General features: G+C 31.3%; 1 protein-coding gene across 1 annotated transcript; it reads left to right on the top strand.

The window, feature by feature from the left end:
• Positions 1-7810: 7810 nt before the first annotated feature.
• On the top strand, positions 7811-11676 carry LOC132627216 (F-box only protein 8-like). The gene is made up of 2 exons (XM_060342427.1): positions 7811-8848; positions 10123-11676. Exon 2 carries the CDS (start codon positions 10155-10157, stop codon positions 11364-11366), a length of 1212 nt encoding a protein of 403 aa, XP_060198410.1. The 5' UTR covers positions 7811-8848; positions 10123-10154; the 3' UTR covers positions 11367-11676.
• The last annotated feature ends 11841 nt before the right edge of the window (positions 11677-23517 follow it).

Here is a 23517-nt window from a genome sequence, read left to right as displayed (position 1 = left end):
AACGAAATGCTTTGATTTTTTCCTTGTATATAGTAACTTTTATGTAGTTTTTACAAAAGTTTATATTATTTCAAATTTTATGAAAACTTTATGTCCGAACTCACTCCGAAAATTAGATAATTTGACCTCGTACACCAAATTGTGTCACATAATAAAGTGGGAGGAAGAGGATATTATTTTTATGCTCTACTTTATTTTTTAATGCAATTACAAATTGCATCCTTAGGTATTTCATTAACATATAATACTCTTTAAATTTTCTAATAAGTTTTTAAAAGTAGATCCTTCTTAGCGTTGCTTTCTATTCTTACATACTATTCCTTTGTATCCATTTCTTTCCACCACAATTCCTTTTCAGACATAACGAAACACGACATAAATATTACTACACTTTCTTTTTAAGTGGAAAATTATCAGAGTTGAGCTTCTATTGAGCTTTTTTAAAGAATAAAAAAACAGAGGACTCATGTATAATAAACACCATGTACTCCACCAGTCACCACCATGTATATACAGGCTGCTGACATTTTAGTCTATAGTAAATATCTCACTCGGACATCAACAATTTACATTAAGAGTTTGAGTTAATTATATACTTTATAAATCTATATAGCTTTAAATGTTCAAACCTTATGAATCTCTTTTGGTTTGTGTGAATAAATCAAACCTGCAATTGACGTTATGCGTAAATGATTGGCATAAGCAGAATGTTAAATGCAAAAAATGCTTATAATATTCACAAGTGCATTTTGAAATGTATGTTATTAAGACCCTTTAACAAAACAATAGTTGGTATTAAGATTCTACATATCTTATCAAGTCAAAGTATACATGGCTTGGAGAACTCCGTTATTTGTCAAAATTATTGAGAAAGAATCGCCCCTTTGGTTAAAAAAACCGAAAGTAAAATATATTTCATGATTGTTCTGAGAAGGAGAGTGAAAAACTTGTATTTCCTTCACCTCAATTTATAGTATGACGGGATACATCATGTATGAAGGAAGAAGGTATGCATTTATGGATATTTGGAATACATTCATAAACTTTACATAGATAGAGTGATAAAGAAGGTGAAATGGACAACCATTTACCGGTTATTTGACACCCATTTGCAGCTATTTAAGAGCTTGTACAACCTAACAATGTGAAAGAAACGTTTTTTGACATTAAACACCATGCGGTGCAATAATTGGGATAGTGGAATTAATGAAAAAATAGAGAAAATGCAAATAAATGTCAAAAAAAGGAGAAAAAAAATAAATAGGAATGAAAGTCATAGAGAGGTGTCACATCACCTTATCTATGTCTAGCTTTATATTATATATAGATTGTTATAAAATAATAAAGCAAGAACAAGAATATTTGTAGAGAAGGAGAGAAGAGAGGAATTCTTTATTTCTCTTGTTAGAGATTTATTTACAATGAAGGAGAACCTCTATATTTATAGGGGAAAAGTGACTTGATCCCAAAGTCACTAACCCTAATATTTCTCCTAAAGATAGTCATCCACAATAATAAATAATATTTATAACACTCCCCCTTGGATGTCTATTTGATAGATAATGTGCCTCGTTAAAACCTTACTAAAAAACCCAGTGAAAAAAAATTCTAGTGAAGGAAAAAGAGTACACATTTCTAATAATACGTCATTTGGTTGCCTCATTAAAAACCTTACAAGGAAAAACCCAGTGGGACAAAAACCTTGAAAGGGAAAAAGAGTACAACGCATATTAACTCCTCCTGATGAGAACTTCAATCCAAAAACTTGAATCTTCACATCTCAATCTTGTGCAATATCTTCTCGAAAGTTGCAGTTGCTAGAGACTTGGTGAATAAATCAGTCATATTATTACTCGAACAACTCTCCTGCATGTTGATATCACCATTCTTCTGGAGCTAGTGTGTGAAGAACAACTTTGGTGAAACATGACTTGTGCTTTTATGAATCCTCTCTTTAGTTGGGCTATGTATGCTGCTGCATCTTCAGTCTTTGGATAAAGTTGCATTGATATATAATATTATTGAAATCACTCCAAGTGCATTCCTGACTTGCTTTATAAACATATGTTATCTTTATATGATTTGACTATCATGTAAAATAACATCGTATGACCATAATCCCTCATAGTCATAGCAAAATATATAAATACATCAATTGCATAAAGATATGACACTTCAAGACCAAAAAATCTTGCAAGTTTCTCATTTCAACTTCTTTCAACAGATAATCTATTTCTTTTGAAAACTCTTCAAGAGTTTCAATAATTCTCAAGTCATCAACTTGCACAAACAATATGATAGATTTTGATTTTCACAAAGACGTAGGGATAAATAGACCCTTAGTCATTAAACATTCATTAAGGTGATTAAATCACATTCACCTTGCTTGATTTAATTCATATAAGAATAATGAACAAAACTACTAGAACTTGTATATGCTTCAGGCATTCAAAATTCTTCAAGAATTTCACAACTAAAAAACTGGCAAAATTCGACGGACAAAAAATCGACGGACTGCGTCGCTTTGAAAAACCGACTCAGTGCGTCGGTTTTGTGTATTTCTATTTTTTTTTTAATTTTTTTAATTAAAAAACCGATGGACAACGTCGGTTTTTTCCGCAAAATTTTAAAATTATATATCCGCAAAAAAAAAAAAAAAATCGACGTCCGACGTCGGTTTTATTAAATAATAATAATAATAATAATAATTAATATAAAACCGACGGATGACGTCGGTTTTATTTTTAAAAATATTTTAAATAATATGCAATTCAATTTGTTTAAAAAAAAATAATAAACAATTTTTTTAGGAAACCGACGGACAGGGTCGGTTTCCTATTTTTTTTTTAAATTTTGAGTCAAATCTGGTCAAACGTGCGGGAAAAGCTGACGGACAGGGTCGGTTTTGTCCGTCGATTTTTCTTTAAAAACATTCCAGACGGGTTTTCATACCCATTTTTTATCCTCTTCCCAATTAAACTACCATTCCCCTCAAACCCTAGCTACCCGCCGCCCCCCCTCCCCTCCGCCCAGCCCCGCTGCCCATTTCCCCCCCGCCCAGCGCCGCCGCCTGCGCAGTCCGTCTCCACCAACCCCAGACTCGTTTTGAAGTTAATTAATTGAGGTTAGTTTCTCTTAAATTAGGGCTTTTAAAATTCTTTCAATTTTAGTTTTATTTGTAGATTTTAAGCCTAATGCTAATCTATTTAGCTTTGTTAAACATCATTTGCAATGTTATTAATGTTGAATTTGTGAAAAAAATGTAAACTTTATTTGACTAGTTTAGTTGTCATTTTTTTTTTTTGGCTTGAGATTGTGCTATATTTCATTTTCTTTGTCAATGTATTTGTGTTAGCTTAGTTATCATTCTTTGTAATATTATTGATGTTGAATATGTGCAAAAATGTAAACTTTAATTATTTGACTAGGTTTTTTTTTTTTGTTGGATTGTGCTTTTTGTTAGAATTCCATAAGTTATTAGAATTGTTATTGATCATTCCAAATTAGAATTGGTTGAGATTGTTCTTTTCAAAGTTAGAATTGTTAAGTTATAGTATTTCTATAACCTCAATACTAAAATGTAGATTTTATTTCTCTAGATTTACTTTTCAATTTTTAGAATTGGTTGGAATTGTGCTTTTCAAAGTTAGAATTATTAAGTTATGATAGAATTATTAAGTTATTATATTTCTATAACCTCAAAACTAAAATGTAGACTTTATTTGACTAGATTTACTTTTCAATTTTTAGAATTAAAGTTAGAATCCATAAGTTATTAAAGTTAGAATTGTTATTAAGAATTCATAGTTAGAATTGGTTGGGATTGTGCTTTTCAAAGTTAGAATTGTTAAGTTATAGTATTTCTATAACCTCAATACAAAAATGTAGATTTTATTTCTCTAGATTTACTTTTCAATTTTTAGAATTGGTTGGAATTGTGCTTTTCAAAGTTAGAATTATTAAGTTATGTTATAATTATTAAGTTATAATATTTCTATAACCTCAAAACTAAAATGTAGACTTTATTTTACTAGATTTACTTTTCAATTTTTAGAATTAAAGTTAGAATCCATAGGTTATTAAAGTTAGAATTTTTATTCAGAATTCAAAGTTAGAATTGGTTGGGATTGTGCTTTTCAAAGTTAGAATTGTTAAGTTATAGTATTTCTATAACCTCAATACTAAAATGTAGATTTTATTTCTCTAGATTTATTTTTCAATTTTTAGAATTGGTTGGAATTGTACTTTTCGAAGTTAGAATTATTAAGTTATGTTAGAATTACTAAGTTATAATATTTCTATAACCTCAAAACTAAAATGTAGACTTTATTTGACTAGATTTACTTTTAAACTTTTAGAATTAAAGTTAGAATCCATAAGTTATTAAAGTTAGAATTGTTATTGAGAATTCAAAGTTAGAATTGGTTGGTATTGTGCTTTTCAAAGTTAGAATTGGTTGGGATTGTGCTTTTCAAAGTTAGAAATGTTAAGTTATAGTATTTCTATAACCTCAATACTAAAATGTAGATTTTATTTCTCTAGATTTACTTTTCAATTGTTAGAATTGGTTGGAATTGTGCTTTTCAAAGTTAGAATTATTAAGTTATGTTAGAATTATTAAGTTATAATATTTCTATAACCTCAAAACTAAAATGTAGACTTTATTTGACTAGGTTTACTTTTCAATTTTTAGAATTAAAGTTAGAATCCATAAGTTATTAAAGTTAGAATTGTTATTGAGAATTCAAAGTTAGAATTGGTTGAGATTGTGCTTTTTAAAGTTAGAATTGTTAAGTTATAGTATTTCTATAACCTCAATACTAAAATGTAGATTTTATTTCTCTAGATTTACTTTTCAATCTTTAGAATTGGTTGTCCGTGAAAGTAGTGTGTCGTAGGAATATAGTCATGTCCAATATGATAGAGTTAATGATATGGTTAATGATGATTTTGGCGTACAGTCTGGGTTTGAACTTGGACAAAATTTTGAGGAACCTCCTAATGAAGAAGCAATGCACTTCTATCAAGAATTAGAAGAGGGTAGTCGTCCACTTTAGGCAGGGAGTCAGCATTCTAAGTTGTCTGTTGCAGTTAGAATGATTAACATCAAATCAGATTGGACTGTTGCTGAAGCTGCTATGGACTCAATGATTAAGCTTGTAGGGGAACTAGTTAGTCTGAATTCGACATACCTAAGAGTTACTATGAAGCAAAGAGATTGTGTTAAAACTAGTTAATGATACTTTTGGTTGGACATTTAAATATTTCTGAACTTTGAAGGTCTATGTAGATCGTATTTGATGTGTTTAAATAGTGTTTGATGTGTTTTATCATTACTTAGGATGATTTTATGTGTTGTAGCTCTTTTAGAATTGATTTGGAGCATTTTAATGTTAGTTTTGAGCTGCTTTCGGTACTGGTTTCTGTGCAGGTGTGGCTGCAGAAAATGCAGGAATTGAATTTTGGAAATTTTCCAGAAAACTGACGGAAAACTGACTCAGTCTGTCGGTTTTCTGGAAAATAATTCTGAAATTTTATGAAAAAACCGACGCACTGGGTCGGTTTTGTATTTAAAATAAAAAAAATTAAATGAAAAACCGACGTCGTGCGTCAGTTTTTCCATAACATATATATTATTTTTATATAACATATTAAATCAGAAATTAAAAAAACCGACTCTGTCCGTCGATTTTTTTAAAAATTATTTTATAAAACCCGACGGACCACGTAACCGACGCAGTCCGTCGGAAAAAATCGACGTGGTCCGTCGGTTTTCAAAAAGCGAGGCTATGTAAACGGACGGACCATAAAGGGTCGGTTTCCCGTCGGTTTAATTGAAAAAACCGACGCAGTCCGTCGGTTTTCGTCATCGGTTTTTCCCCCTTTTTTAGTAGTGTTTTCATATAATTTTGTCAAGTAATTCATATAGGCTGTGACAACATATATTTCTATTTAAATGATGTGACACCTTGTGGTGTCTGGACAGTAGGTCCAATAAGTTTTACAATTACCAAGATTCATCATTTCACTTGATAATAATTTCCGTTAGCATGCTTTAATAGACGTAGAATTTAGATCCTCACAATCTTTTACAATATTGCGCTATATTATACCAAAGATATCGTCGATGATATATCATTTGTATCGGTTTGCAATGTGACATAACTTATTGAGATCTCATCCCTTCCATTATTTTTAGGTGCCTAACCTCTCATGAGGTTTCATGAAGTGTTATGTCGTAGGCTTTTCAAGAGCACATTGTCTCCTTATAATAATCATTGTCTCCTTGTAATGATCATTGATCATTTTGCTCCTCTTTCTTTTCAATGATTATTGCGTTTGAAACCAATTAGTCTACCACGCTTCATGCATGTTGTAGACTCTGTCCTTCAGGGACATGAATTTAATAGGAGCGTTTTGTAGCTAAAATTAGAAATTAACTTTGGGTCAGCAAATGCTTCTAGCATTTGAGTTGAATTATCTTTTGAATGAGGATCATACTAATGATAATTCATAACATATTTCTCAGCTGCTTCTTCTCTCCCCTTTATGTTAGAAAACTAACATATATCCCATCTTCTTTAGGGGAATCCATTTTTGTGCATCACGGTAGATTAATTAATCATATACCACACATAAAAATTGTTAGATGGAAATATCTGGTTCCTGACCTTGAACCAATTGTGAGGGGAGAATTTATCATAATTCTTTGGTCTGAAGCATATAAGTGTTATTGTATGCAATATATCATATTTCAGATCAACACATGAAGCTTTGTTCTCATAAACAACGGTTTAGCTATTTAGTAGAGGCATTTAACGCCAAACCAGCTTGGATATAAATCAGCATTAACAAGATGAATTATCTTGATTACATAATTTGAAAATTGTGCTCTCAACTCAATTATTTTAAGCAAGTAACTTTGCATATGTCAAACTGCGGGTTGACAATAAAAGCACATGTGACCGTCTTATCGATGCATCTATTTAAGACATCACATAACAGGTGAACGGGCCCATATTCACCTTTTATATTTTTTCAGAATTTAGGGAATTCAATCCCAACATTTGCTAGTATAATCAACTTTTCATAAGAACAAGCAACAACTAAATTCTTGAAGAATCTTCTAGTTCTTCAATATATGCCAAATACTCAATTTTCACATCATATTTGAATCGGGATGGCCAAACCGCTCATGCCGACTAATAAAATGTGCGGAAAATATTTATTTTTAAATTCACTACAATGGAAATATTTATTTTTATACCGGATTTTCAATTAAACCCGAGTCTAGTGTATTTTACCTAGCCGATGGACTCCCTCAGTTTTAACTGACTGAATCATTCGATTTTTGTGTTTATTTTCTGACATTATCAAGTCTGTTGGTTTCTTCTCGGTTTTACACTATAACCGACGGACGTTCGTCGGTTTTGTCCCGAGATATTTGTCCCTTTTTTTTTAGTAGTGTGTACCTCTAAATGTGAGTTCTCGCAAATTTTTTTCTTCATATTTCTCGTCAAATCTAACAAACAACATTCGATGAATATTTTGCCGGAGACTAAAAGTGTTAACTTTTGGCGAACTCAAAGACCGAAACAATTAAGTGCATACTTAAGAGATTATTCTTAACCTACCATCATAGTTAAAGGACTATTTTTATCAACTTGTGGCAAATTTAAAAGGCCTAAATTGTTAATTGTATAGTTAAGGAACTATTTTGAACCTACCCTCGTGTTAAAGAACATTTATGTCGTTTTCTCTATAAAATGATAGAGTACAAAGTGTGGCACCATAGTATCCTAGGAAACCGATGAGCTTTTAACCAAAATCATCTCTCTTGTTTCATCCCAACTTCCACTACATCCTTGTAATATCTCACTTAACCCAAAATAAGTTTTCCAAAGTTAACCAAAAACATCCGTATGTTAACATTTCATCCATATTTAATGGAGTCTTTAATCTGCACCATAATTTGTTGCATTCTGTACTTTGATTTGCATTTAAATTTTAGTTTATGCACATAGTTTTTAATTTCTGCACGATATTTTTCCTGATTTTGCACTGAACTTTCAGTTTTTGCACCATATATTTTGCATTCTCCTCATAGTTTTGCATTCTGCACACAACTTTTAATTTCCGAAAACGTATTTTAATTTCTACACACTAAATTTGAACTTTTTTTTAAAGTTTCTGCAGAACAAAATCTGCATAATTTTCAGTTTCTGCACATGATTTTCTATCCAAATACAGAAAAAGACATTGAATTCATCTCAAAGATTCACATTCTGTAAAAAAAAAAAAAAAAGTAGGAAAAAGAAATAAGAAGTTTTGATTGGTCAGTAATAGAAATTCTGAAGCAGAATACGGAAAGAGAAATAGATAATTAGAGATTTATTTTATCATTAATTGATTTCGCGAGAAAGAAATCGGAAAAAATCAAAGACAAAAAACAATGCAACATTCTTTCGTTAATAATGAAGAGCTCACTGAAGTCGAAGGCTCTCCCTTCGGGAAAAAGAAAAAATCATGAGAGAATGAAAAATCCGTTAACTATGAATGAAAATGTTAATAGAGGGATGTTTTTGGTCAACTTTGAAAAACTTAAAGGATGTTTTGAGTTAAAGTGAAATATTATAAGGATGCAGTAGAAGTTGGGGGCGAAAGAAGAGGGATGATTTTGGTTAAAAGCTCTAAACTGAGAATACAAGTAGTTAAAGAGTAAAGGCATTTCTACCCACCCATGAATCAATTCTGTACTTGTAACAAAAAGGGGAGAACCAAGTTGATAAAGTGACTAGCTTTTGCATTTTTCTGTCTTTGCACCTGCTCTTCTTCATCAGCTTATAAGGTTAGATCTCAATTCTTTCTACTTTTTTTTTTTTTAAAAAAAAAAATTTGGTGATAAAAGGTTTTGCTGCTTTGTTTCTGTTATGGTTTTTTGTTATCTTCTTTATGGTTCTGTATTAATGGAAATGATTTTGCTATTAAAGTAGATCCCACCACCCTTTTGACCATTCTTTGCATCTTACAGTTTTCAATTGCTAGAATTATTTGCAAGTTGTGCTAAGTTAAACTTGGTCCATTTCCAAGTGTTGTGGATTGATGTTAGTTCAAAAGGGTGTGTGTATATTTACTGTTTCATGCTCCTTATATTACCTGCAAAATGGTTTGTATATGCTAAGTTGAGGTGTAGAGCAAAAGCAAAGAGGAAATCATTGATTGGCTAATGAAAATACTAGGAAATGGGAAGACTTACAAAAATGTTAAGATGGAAATCTTAATTTATCATTCTTTCTTGCTCCACATTAGGTTTCTTATAAGAAGACTTGTCCAAATTTTGTTTCTCCAATCTTCTATATTCCATTTAGGTAAATATCTTAATAAGACCATTAAAAATGATGACAATATGTCTTTTCTTAGCTATATGATTTAGAAATGAAAATCAGGTTTTAGTAACACAAGAAAATGGTCATGACACTCTACCTTTTTCTTCTAGACAATGAAGCCTTTCTGCATTAGGGAATTCTGCAAAATATGAATCTGTGTTTGTCAAAAGAAAGTCCAAGATCTTAAGACCCTTCTGCTTATATAATGATAGTGACCACAAACATCAATTCATCTTTATCAGAACATAATTTTTTTTTTTTTTGAAAAGGTAACACTAAACTATTATGTTGCTGAGCGGGGTCGAACAAATAACCTCAAGGAAAACATTGAAGCACCTATCTTTATCAGAATATAATAGAGAGGTAAAAGTCTGAGTCGCGGCAGCAAATGGAAATTCATATTTTTGTTAACCAAGTCTAACTAAACAACATTTTTCTAATAAAGTTTTTCAGCATACACTGGATAAGAAGCATACAATGATAATGGATTGAGGAAAAGAATGAACTACAATACAAAAAGGGATACATATCTGCTTCTTGCATATCTTCCTATCTTCCCCCGTCATATCTTTTAGTGATTGGTCCTAGCGGTAGCGAAATCTGGTTCCAGATATAAAGCCCAAGCTGACTTGCATGTAATATAGCGCTTGTTTGCTTGATCTGTTCTTTTTTTAATAGTTTGTATGTTGCCTCTTTTGTTTTTTATATACTTAGATATTTTTGCTTATATTTCCAGAAGATCAAGTGGGAAGCGAGCGACCCACCATTATGGTTGGTAGACGTCATTTACCAGAAGATATATTAGTGGATATTCTATTGAGGTTGCCTGTGGAACCACTCTTGCGTTTCAGATGTGTGTCCAAGCGTTGGTATGCTCTCATTAAAAGTCCGAGTTTCATAGAAAAGCATTTTCATCACAAGAACAATCGTGCCCGTCTCCTCATTTGTAACTTAACAATGTCATTAGATGAAGGAATGTCCATTGATTTCTCCTTACTTCCCGACAAAATAGTTCCAGATGTTCACCCTGAACTAAAAATTCTCCATCAGCTTCGGAGGGTCACTGGTTTCAACTCCGTTGCTGGCCCAGTTGATGGCCTATTCTTACTGGAGAAAGTGGAGCCTAACCCTGAAGATGATAATAGCTTGGCTTTGTGGAATCCGGCCACCAGAGAGTTCTGGCCTCTGCCTCCTGTGACTTTTGAGCTTCAGCCATTCAGAGATCAGAATTATCAATTTGCATTAGGGTTTGACCCGTCGGCCCGGGATTATAAGGTTCTATGGATTCGACAATTTTGGGATGATGTTTCCCCTAATTGCTTGGTCAATGTCTATTCCTTACGCAACAACTCGTGGAAGAACCTGAAACCTGAATTTCCTTACTGTTGTAGCTTACACAATCCCATTGGTGCCACACATCTCAATGGGGTATATTATTGGCTCTCTGGGCGCCTAGACAACAAAAGCTGCCGCATATGCTCATTTGACATGTGCAGCGAACAATTTGGGGAGATGCAAGGACCAGTTTTTCCAAATGCACAGTGGGGAAAGCTCATGTTGCGCGGTGACTCACTTGCTCTCGTAGTTGGTGTTGACCCTTGTAAACCAACATCCATATATGATGTGTGGGTAATGAACCAACACGAGAGTAGTTGGACCAAAGTTCTTACTGTTCAACCTCTAATAAAAGTTTCTCATTTGCCTCGTGGAGTCGGGGAGGATGATAAGATGATTTTCCAAATAGATGAAACTTCACAACTGGTGCTATATGACCCTACAACAAGACAAATTACAGATCTTGGGTTTCAGCTGGACTTAATCTATGGTCGCTCTTGGGTTTCCAATTACAAGGAGAGCCTAGTTCCAATAAGGAGAGGAAATGACAGCCAGGGCGAGGATAATGCAGTTGAGCAGATTGAGCAGTTCTTCAATAGGTTCGAAAAAGCATACGGGCCTCGTGGTTGTTACTTGAAGAATTAAATAGCTTATAAAGAACATTCCAGACACAGGTTTGGTTGAAATTCGAGGAAAAAGAAAGAGTACCTGAAGTTGAAGTTAAAAGATGGTATATGTAAGTTGAACTTTTGTTCGGGCATGCATTTTAGTTGTGAAATAATTGAAGTTTGTAAGTGGAAAAAAGAATCAGTGAAAATTTGATTCTCTCCATGTTTTCAAACTTGAAAAACCAAACTTCAAGTTGAAGCGAGAAGCTGGATACAATGTATAACCAAACAGTTATTTGAATTTATTTTAATGTCCACACGCCTAAGTAGTCTGCTATTAAACTGGATATATTGTCGCAAGACGCTGATTCGTTTGACAAGGTCTCTTCGTTTAAACACATGATTCCTAAAGTTTCCAGAGATCAAAGAATTTTACTCCCTCCGTTCACTTTTACTTGTCATATTTCGTTTTTCGAGATTCAAACTGTATGGAATTTGACCATATTTATTTTTTCATTGAGAATGATTGCAACTTATAGTATTTTTCGCATAGTTTTCGAATATTTAAATTTTAAATATGAAATTAATCTAATTGATTCTCGTGAAGCGAAACATAACAAGTAAAAGTGAACGGAAGGAGTAAGTTTCAAACGCAATTACGTTAAAATTAATCAAAATTTACTATTGCAGTGGTGGGCTGCCGAGCGGCAAAATTCCAAGTTGAAACTTGGCATGCGGGCTCGAAATGCACTTAATGGTTGATAACTACTTACCAGTAGGGGTGTACAAAGTAAATCGACAAATCAAGTCAAACCGAGAAAAAAACCTGACTAGTGGTTTGGTGTTGAAAAAAAAAATCGATCATAATTGGTTTGATTTAGTTTTAGCTAAAAAGGTCAAACCAAACCAACCCGACATTACATGTATTCAATTTTTAGTCATTTAAGAACTTCGTTGCCACTAGTAAATTAGACAAAAAATTGAGGCAATCTAGCTCTCCGACGAGCTAGAACATGGGTGGAGGCTATCAATCCGATTTCATAACTCGTTGGTACGTTCGAATAATAAAAAGAAGTTCTCTTTCTAATCCTATTTAGATTCTGTCGGGTGAATACAATCACATATACAAACATAATTCAATTCTAATGAAATATTTTATACATAAAAATATTTATTTGTAATGTAATTTATAAATATTTTTTAAATTTTTTCGTAATTTTTTTTTATCTATTATCATATTATTCAAGCTTAAACTTAGAATTTTGTATGTCAATAAGTTTTATATCATATGGATATTAGTAACTCATATGAAAGTCCAAACTAAAACCAACTCAACACTAATACTAACAAAAGAAATTCAATTTACCACTAGGAATACAATAATATGTATATCTATTCTTTAGTTTTGCATAATTGGTTTAGAGAGTGAAAATACATAACTTAAGTTTTTTTTTTCTTGTCATGTAATTAATACTTATTAGCAGTATTTTTAGCATGACTTAGTATTTTTAAATTGTGGTCATTTTCTTTATGGCTTATTAATTAACAATATTTGTTTTAACTGATTTTATTATCTTTTGTTGAATATTTTAATACAATGTCATCATTCTTCTCACATTTTGCGTTATTTTCTTATGAAACACCTTAATTGTATAGTAATATCTTACTAGGACTAAAGAAATATTTGAAGTAAAAGTTATATATTTTGTATCAAGACTATTCTGAAAAAAAACCCCGAAAAACCTGAATAAACCGAAAACACTCGAGGTTGAAAAACCCGAATTTTATTGGTTTGGTTTGGTGTATAAATTTAAAAATCCGACGCAATTGGTTTGGTTTGGTGTTTAAAAAATCCGAACCAACCCGGTCCATGTACACCCTACTCACTAGCATTGATTGAAAATTTACAAGATACCTTTGTTCGAAAATAGGATTTCTAATGTTATCAATCAAACAAATTTGACAATGTTGGAGGATTATAAGAAAGTTTCAAAGGCAATCATGATACACATTTTGAAAATGGTTGACGATTATAGAAAAGTTTCAAAGGCAATTATGATACACCGGTAAATTTATTATTGTAGAGGGGTGTCTACTGCGCAACAAAAATTCAAGCTGAAACTCGGATCATTCTTTACGAATAAAGTACCATTCAAATAAAGGTAGCCAAAGTGGAGAGATTGAAAATATAAATTTCACGCAGAAGCTCGAAATCGCTCTATCATAAGCATACACTGCTATTGTATGTCTAAAATATTTTTTCATTAAATATATAACAGAACAAATAAAATAGATAAGAACTTTAAAATAAAGCTATCCAGTTTTTGGTACATTGGAAAAGACAATAAGTTACTCAATATATTTCGTAAGCTACGTGCGAGATAAAAATCTATTTCCTTGAGCGCAAGTTTCAGATGATCAAATATTCTTCATGTTTGTGGTCATCATTTATCAGAAAGTTTGCACATTTGTCTGTATCCCTCCAATATGAATAGTAGTACTCTTGTTGGCTTCCAGCAAACCTCTTCTTTGATAGCCTTGGAGTACGTTTCCACGGTTAATTCTTTATATCTCATTTTGCTAACTTTAGTCCTTGTTTAATGGTCCATAGCGTTGTAGTGGATTGAAGTAAGTTTCATCTTATTGTCCAGATAACCCATTATTCACATTTTTTATTGTTAAAGAATAAGTTAGCTTATATCTAGAAGGGTAGGATAGTCTTTTTATCCATTCAGTTTATTAGTTAAAAGTGGTTAAGTTGTTAACCACCTATCCAGAAGTTAGTTAGGAAAGATTATGCTTCTTTAATTTGTGTATATATACACTGATATACCAATGTAATACTCAATTAGTGGATTCATCTTTCATAATGAAAATTCTCTCTCTATCTCTGGTATAGGTCTATGAGAATTGCACTGTTAGGAAGAAATAAGTTTGGATTAGTTACTGGTGCATGACCTAAAGAAAAATATCTTGAAATGAAAGAACATTGGGAAAGGGTCAATGCTATTAGACTATCTTGGGTAATGAACTCTGTGGGTAAAATAATGAACTCTGTGGGTAAAAACTTACTAGGAGGTATAATGTATGCCTCTAGTGCACAGGCTGTTTGATCTGATTTATGTGAAAGATTTCAAAAAGTGGATGGTTCAAGAACATTTAACATTCACAAGAAAATAGCAACTCTAAGTCAAGGAACAAATTATGTGTTAGTTCATTTTTCTAAACTCAAAGATTTATGGGAAGAATTTGATGCACTGGTTCCACCACCTTCTTGTCAATGTGATAAGTCTAGGAATTTGTTAAGTTCTTGCAGAAGTTAAAGTTGTTTCAGTTCCTGATGGGGTTGAATGAGTCTTATATGCAAACAAGAAGCCAAATCTTGCTTATACATCATATGCCATCAGTTAATCAGGCCTACTCTATAGTGATTAGTGATGAAAGTCAGAAAAATGTTGCACCTACTTCTGGATCTTGGGTGCTAATTCTACAGTTGCACAAGTAAACTTTGATATTGCTATGGATTCTAGGATGGTAGGAATACAAATGTAAACTGCAATCTTCAATGTGAGTTCTGCAAGCTTAAGGGGCATACCAAAGAGAATTGCTGGAAACTTATTGGATACCCCCAGGATTATAAGTACAAGAAGAAAACTGGTGCTGGATATGCTCATAATGCAATGGTTGAAAGTGCAGGGAACTATGTACATAAAGGAAATTGTCCAAGTACAGGACAATCAGGCTCACAGGTGAATCAGCTCAACAAATGGATCCTTGTAGTCTAACAAGAGAGCAGTATCAGCAAATTCTGCAATTTTTTAACAGGAATCCTGAGACGTCTGCACATCCTACTCCCTCTGTACATATTGCAGGTCTAACCAATTGCATAAATGATGAAGTGGATAATGTTGTTGTCACTAACAATGTAGGTACCAGTATGGCACTTATGGTGTCTGACAAGAGTCAAGACTGGATAGTTGATACATGAGCCACCAATCATATGATGTCTGACCTGAATATGTTGAATAAAGAAACGATAACTAAAACTGAAAATCCAAAGTGACTGTTTTTACCTAATGGATAAATATCTATAGTCACTCCTACTGTTGCAAGTACATTATGCAACCAAAACACCATCATAGATGTGTTTCATATATCACAATTTAAGTTTAATCTTCTTTCTGTAGCCAAACTTACTAAAGAGTTACAATGTTCTTTTTTTTTTTCCTTGACTTCTTTGTTTTTTAGGATCTCTTCAGTGGGAAGGTGAAGATGATTGGTAGAGAGGATGATAGGCTATAGGCTATACATACTATCAGGAAGTTCAAGTAACAAAGACGTTATTCTAGCTGCAAGGCATTGCAATCAACATATACATGCTAAAACAAAACCTCTCATAGATATTAGTACTAAGTCTGATATAGAAATATGGCATAAAAGATTTGGACATGTGTCCACTAGTGTTCTGCAGAAATTATTTTCCTCAAAGACTGATGTTATATATGAAGTTGTGAATAAATGCTCAGTTTGTCCATGTGCAAAAAAAATAAGAGTTCTAGAATGTCAAGAAGGTTACATTTTGTATGACTTTACTAATCAAGTATTTTTTGTACACAGAGATGTAGTGTTCAAAGAGGACATATTTCCTTTTCAACAAGCAAAGCAGAATCATATGCCTATATATATTTCCAACTACAGAAGTAGAGTTGGATTCTTCAGCTGTTATGCCTTTACAAATACCTACCACTGTGTCAAATGAGTCCTCAGCACTGAATGATTCGCAAACACTAGATGCTATGGGGGAAATCTCAGACTTACAAGTGCAAGATATAACACAAGTTGCTGAGCAGATTGGTGCACCACAAATTATGCATAATGCTGTGCGAAATGAAAATGTTCCTGAAGAAGTGCAAAATATTGTGCCAGATGCAGTACAACAACCTAATTAACAGGATCAAAGGAAGTCTGGAAGGGCAAGAAAACCACCAATTTGGACTAAAGACTTTGTCACCTTAAATGTACAAGAAGTTCCTTTTGCCTTCTCTCAGTATGTATCATATGACGGACTATCTTCACATTATCAAGCCTATTTAGCAAACATGTCTTCTACAAAAAAGCCTAGAAATTATGCTGAAGCAGCTGCAGATCCAGGTTGGATAGAAGCTATGACGACAGAAATTGATGCCTTACAAAGTAATCACACATGGGAAGTAGTAAGTCTACCTGAAGGAAAAACACCAATTAGCTGCAAATGGGTGTACAGAGTAAAGTACAAATCTACTGGTGAAGTTGAAAGACTAAAATCAAGGCTAGTAGCAAAAGGATACGGTCAAAGAGAAGGGATAGATTATCAAGAAACCTTCTCTCTTGTGGTGAAAATGAAAACAATAAGGACAGTTCTTGCTTTGGCTGCTCAAAACAATTGGCACATCCATCAAATAGATGTGTTTAATGCATTCTTACAAGGTGACCTTCATGATGAGATATACATAGAACTACCACAGGGATTTAAGGGTCAGGGGGAGAATCAAGTATGTAGACTCATTAAATCACTGTATGATCTAAAACAAGCACCAAGATAGTGGCATGCCAAGCTGTCAGAGGCATTGTTAAAGTTCCAGTTCAAACAAAGTGAGTTGGATCATTCATTGTTTATCTGAAAAACCAGTACAGGAATTGCTATAGCACTCATCTATGTAGATAAGGAAACATGTCTTCTACAAAAAAGCCTAGAAAGAAAAGCTCAATCAGACCTTCAAAATGAAGAGTCTAGGTGAGTTGAAGTATTTTTTGGGTATAGAGTTTGCAAGATCAAAGAAAGGAATCCTAATGCACCAAAGGAAGTACTCACTTGAATTGATCTCTGAGGCATGGTTAACTGCAGCAAAACCAACTATTACTCCTATTGATACAAATATCAAACTTACAACTAAACAGTATGATGATCATGTAAAAACTGCAGAGGCTGTTTCAACCAAGAGAAAACTTGATCCATTGGTTGATCAAAGTGTTTATCAAAGACTGATTGGGAAGTTGCTGTATTTAACTATGACCAGGCCTGACATATCTTTTAGAGTTCAAACCTTAAGCCAGTTTTTGCAACAGCCAAAGAAATCCCATATGGATGCTGCCTTGAGAATTGTAAGATATATCAAGAACTAACCTGGACAAGGTATATTACTAACAAGCAGTCCAAACACAGTAATCTCAGCTTACTGTGACTATGATTGGGCTTCATGCCCTCACACCAGAAAATCCGTGACAGGTTATTGTGTAAAACTTGGAGAATCTCTTATTACTTGGAAATCCAAAAAACAAATCACAGTCTGCAGGAGTTCGGTGGAAGCTAAATACAGGAGTATGGCAATAACTATTACTGAGATATATAGATTCTTGGACTGATGAAGGAATTGGCAATTGAAGTGAAAAAACCAGTAAAAATTCATTCAGACAGTAAAGAAACAATACAAATTGCTGCAAATCCTGTATATCATGAAAGGACAAAGCACATTGAGATTGATTGTCATTTTATAAAGGAATTTTTTTTTCAAGGATTGGTGGTCACTAAATACATCTCAACCTATGATCAACCTGCAGATCTGTTGACCAAAGGATTGAACAAAGTGCACCATCATTACTTAAGTTCCAAGCTAGGGGTTCATAACAATTTCTCACCTCCTAGCTTGAGGGGAGCGTTAAAGAATAAGTTAGCTTATATCTAGAAGGGTAGGATAGTCTTTTTACCTATTCAATTTATTAGTAAAAGTTGGTTAAGTTGTTAGCCACCTATCCAGAAGTTAGTTTAGAAAGATTATGCTTCTTTAATCTGTGTATATATACACTGATATACCAACTGTAGTAGCCAGTTAGTGAATTCGTCTTTCATAATGAAAATTCTCTCTCTATCTCTTCTCTTTCATGATCTCTCTTGAATCCACAAGTTAGTGTTCTTATTATTCTTCAATTCTTCTTCTTAGTTTGATTCATTAACTTTTCTTGAGTCGAGGGTCTATAAAAAACAACCTATTTACCTCCCAAGATAGGGATAAGGTCGGCTACACTCTGCCCTCCCGGACCCCACTTTGTTGGAATATATTGGGGATGTTGTTGTAGTTTGATTCATTTACTCACAGATTCACAAACAATTTCACTTATTCATCTCTAACAATCTCTCCAAAAGCATCATATCCAGTTTGAGCCTTGACACTGCCATCAATATTCAATTTAACCGTTCCTGGGAGAAGACCAAGCTATTAGTTTGACTCTTTGGCTTATTTAGAATAAAAAATTTGCCTATGAGATACATCAAGTAACATATAAGTTTCATATGTAGAGATTTCTAATTATTTCATTTTTTCCATGTAGAGTTACAAACCACATGGTTGAAATTATAAGAATAGCATTACAAAAGATCGCTACATATTTTCCTTTATTTACTTACAATTTTTTTATACTGTCTAAGTTATAATCTCTCTCTATGAAATATTTACTCTATTTATGTGTATCTCCATTAATGACAAAATTCTACTAAGAGTCTGTTTGGATGGGCTTATTTTAAGCAGCTTATAAGCTGCTTTAGATAAACTAAGTCAAACGGGCCTAATTATTTTTTGAGCTTATTTTAAGCACAAAATGACTTTAAGCTGACCAGCCAAACACTCAAAAAAGCCGAAAACAGCTTATAAGCAATTTGTAAGCCAATCCAAATGGGGTCTAAGAGTAAAATGAGAAAAAATAATTAATTGTGCTCTGAACTACTAAAATGACAAATAATTTCAAACAACTATCTTTAATAACCATGACAGATATTTGTGACACAGAAAGTAATTTTAAAACAAAACTATACATGGAAAGACGTAAAACGAACTAAGACATATATTTTCCTTATTAATTTTCTCATTCCTTTCTTTCCTTACAACATTTTATATATTTTATTTACTAGTTTCATTCGGTCCGTGCTAAAATTTCAATTTGTTGATATTTTGCTCTTGATTCTTTATTTTTGTAACATCAATTAGACTCAAAAGACTTTTAAAATATTAAAGTACAAAAACATATCTGAAATTTAAAGGAAAACATTTTTCTTAGTTTATATATTAGATTCTTTTCTTAAAAAAATAATAATAAAACAATGACTTTTCTAATCTCTACTTTACTTAAATGTTTTGAGATTAAAATCTCCGATGATCCAAATTTAGCTTTTCATATGTTAAATTAATTTTATTTGTTTCTAAGAATTGAACTTATATGGGTGCACTTATATTTCACCAAATGATATTACAATATTCAATTAATGTCAAAAATATTGTTGTATGATGAAATCAAAAGAGTTTTCAAAAGAGTTTACTTATAAATAAATATAAATAACTAAGAGCCTTGATATTACAAGATATTTTTGTAGATTTTCTCTTAGATTAAACACACAAAAAAGTACTGAAAATTCAATAAAATTAAATTGTTCTTAATTTAAGCTCTCTTTTTCCAAAGATGCATGTTAAGATTTTTTCTTTTTTCTTAAATTTAATGAACTATTTTATGAATTGTAATAACTTTTTCATGTAGAATTTAAGTATTTTGTCCTAAATTATATAAATTATTGATTATCCGGTATTTGGCAAAATATTTTTCAATATTAGAAAGGTAAAAAATATACTTTTTTCAATTGTTTAGTATTGTTACTGTTTGGAGATCAAATTGTATTTTCTTTAACTACAGTGCTTTTTTAAACATATTTTTTTGTAGATGTTCTCTAAGATTAAACACACAAAAAAGTACTGAAAAGTCAATAAAAGTAAATTGTTCTTAATTTAGGCTTTCTTTTTCCAAGATGCATGTTAAGAAATAACATTTTTTTTCTTTTTTCTTAAATTTAATGAACTATTTTATGAAATCTACATTGTAATAACTTTTTAATGTAGAATTTAAGTATTTTGTCCTAAATTATATAAAATATTGATTATTCGGTATTTGGCAAAATATTTTTCAATATTAGAAAGGTAAAATATATAATTTTTGCAATTGTTTAGTATTGTTACTGTTTGGAGATCAAATTGTATTTTCTTTAACTACAATGTTTTTTCAAACATATTCAGTATATATATATGTGTGTGTGTGTAATTTCTTTTTATAGTTTGTCTTTTAATATAGTAATGTATTTGATGAGTTTTATGTTGAAAGGGTGTGCATATAAAATTTGATTAATTAATAACCATACTTCGGAGTTCATTTTCTGATTGAGACGAAAGGACTATGATTTATAATTTTGATACATTTTTATATATTTTATTTAGCCGGTGTTAAAATTTCAATTTGTAAATATTTTTTAAATTTGTTATGCTCTTGCTCTTTTGTTTTTGTAACATCAATTTGACATCAAAAAACTTCTAAAATATTAAAGTACAAAATCGTGTCTGAAAGTTAAGGAAAATATTTTTCTTAGTTTATCTATTAGATTCTTTTCTTAAAAATAAAATAAAATCAAACAATGATTTTCGAATCTCTACTGTACTTAAATTTTTGAGATTAAACTCTCCAATGATCCAAATTCAGCTTTTCATATGTTAAATTAATTTCATTTATTTCTATGAATTGAACTTATATGGGCGCACTTTTTTTTTCTTCCAAGAAATATTACAATATTCAATTAATTTCAAAAATATTTTCCGAAAATATTGTTGTAGGATGAAATAAAAAAAGTTAACTTATAAATAAATATAAGATATTTTTGTAGATGTTTTCTCAAATTAAACACACAAAAAAGTACTGAAAATTCCATAAAAGTAAATTGTGCTTAATTTAAGCTTTCTTTTTCCTTCCAAAAGATGCATGTTAAGAAATAATATTTTTTCCTTTTTCTTAATTTAATGAACTATTTTATGAAATATACATTGTAATAACTTTTTCATGTTGAATTTAAGTATTTTGTCCTAAATTATATAAAATATTGATTTTCCGGTATTTTACAAAATATTTTTTTTATATTAGAAAGGTAAAAAATATATTTTTTGCCTATATTACTTGTCCACTCCCTTTTACACGGCCTTTAAGAAATCATAAATAAAAGTGTATTTTTACTATATTACCTTATCTATAATTGCACTCCAATAAATATTAATTACTTTTTTTAAGAAAAAATTAATATTAAGGACAAAATAGGAAAAAATTAATTAATTTTGTAAATTGAAAAATATTTTTGGATGAATCCCTCAGACTTGACTTCAATTGGTAATTAGTACATCCTCTAACTTCGGGTGTGCACAAATAGGCACTTCAATTTTTCTCCATTTTATCAGTTAAACACTCCAACTTATAAAATGATTATCAAGACACCTATAAAATTTATATGGTATGTTTGGATTTATGTTTACATATTTAATCTATATATAATATAGAGCTAGGCATAAAAACGGTGATGTGGCACTCTCTAAAGCCAAGAAACCTATTTATCTTTTTTCTCCTTTTTTTGCAATTTTTTCCTCCTTCATCCTATTAATTTAGCTTATTTAAAACATCCACAATCATTTTTATTTTTCTAATTAAACTGAACATTTAATACATATTCAAGTCTATGCCTTTTCATTTCATCCGTTTTGCTCTTCTTCTTTTTTTGGTTCATGGGTCAACATTCAACAACCATTTTAATCTCCAATTAAATTGAGCAATTAATATAGTTTAATGTCTATGCTTTTTATCTTCTTTCATATTATTAGTTTCTCCTCACATTTTTCATTCATTTGGCTTCACGCCCAAAAGGGGTGGCACTGCCTTCTATGACACCGTCTCAAACGCAACACTTTATATTTTAATGTTTTCTTGATTTGAAATTGTGGAGAAGATTGAGGCGTTGGATTGTGATGTATTGAAGAAGGAAAAGATTGTGTCTGAGGGTAAAAATGGAGAGAGCTTCGGACAAGAGTGAGTAAGAGGGAGTTGCATGGCTGCCAAAAGAGAAAACAAGAAGTGCAATATGAAGTTTAGTAGTCATTTTTTTGTTCTTCTTCTTCAGCAGTTTGATCACGTGAATATTTAGGCTTTTCCCAAGTTTAATTTTGTAATAAGTTCGTTCTATATTATTATTAATGTATGGTAAAGTGTATGTAGTCGTTTCAATAAATTATTTGATTTGTTATTATTTTGTGTTAGATTGGGATAAGATTATGTATATTGTGTTCAAGAAGATAGGGAAGTCATGAAAGGAAGAATGTTGATCTTGACTTTGCATGGTCAGTGTATTTTACTTTTTATTTTGCATAATCACAATTTATTTTGTGAGATTCATGTGAAAGGTATGCAACATTTTGGTTGAAAACTTTACTCTTTTGACTCTCATAATTAATCTTACTCAACATTTGCTAAATTATTTGTGCTATGCCATGTACATCGAAGAGCAGGCTCGATGGTATCTACCTTAACATTGGATGCATTTCTTCTAAGGTAATTATATACTCTTTAAATTCATAATTTTTTCTACTTCTTAGTTTGCTTTAATTTCTTTTACAAAGAACAATTATTTCCGATTAGATATGTTGTGGATATTATTAATTAGATCTGTTCAAAAATTGACACAATGTAATTTTAAAGCTATTTTGAAACTTAATATATGAAAAAAAAAAGAGGGAAAAATCTAATTTCTTAACAAGAAATGATTATTTGCCTAATATTAATGTGTGAATCTCAATAATCATCAACCAAACATAAGTCACAATTGCATAGCAGTTAAAAAGACCTAAGCTTATGGTAAATCAAAAAATTTAAAAAGAAGGAAGCGGCTACCAGCACGAAGAAGACCTCCGGATTAATATTAGAATTTTAAGAAAATTTGTTATATTAATATTTAATGATCAAGAAGAAAAGTCATTAAACTAATTTCTCATATTTTGTTGGGTTCTTTTCATATTCCAAATGATTTGTTCACCAATTAAATTATTTATTCGTTTTCTGTTTCTAACTGTATCTGTTATTTCATATTCTCTAATTAAATTGAATAAATAATGCGTAATAATATCCATGGTTATCGATATTTTATGATATATTTTTATGCAATATTTATTTAATATATTTTCTTATAGTTCATGTTGAGATTTGAGAATAATATATTTTGGTTTCTTATTTTTATTGTTAGGAAGTTAAAAGAGAAAGAAAAATAAAATTTGATATTGTTTTAAAAAAAAAAATTGATATTGTTTTTA

The sequence above is a fragment of the Lycium barbarum genome, chromosome 2, assembly GCF_019175385.1.
Source record: "Lycium barbarum isolate Lr01 chromosome 2, ASM1917538v2, whole genome shotgun sequence".
In the NCBI taxonomy this organism is placed as follows: domain Eukaryota; kingdom Viridiplantae; phylum Streptophyta; class Magnoliopsida; order Solanales; family Solanaceae; genus Lycium; species Lycium barbarum.
Note: the sequence above shows the minus strand (reverse complement) of the source record. Positions and strands in the feature narration are given on the sequence as shown.

Excerpts from the sequence above, each read along its gene's own strand:
- LOC132627216 (XM_060342427.1), top strand. The coding sequence starts at position 10,155 with ATGGTTGGTAGACGTCATTTACCAGAAGATATATTAGTGGATATTCTA.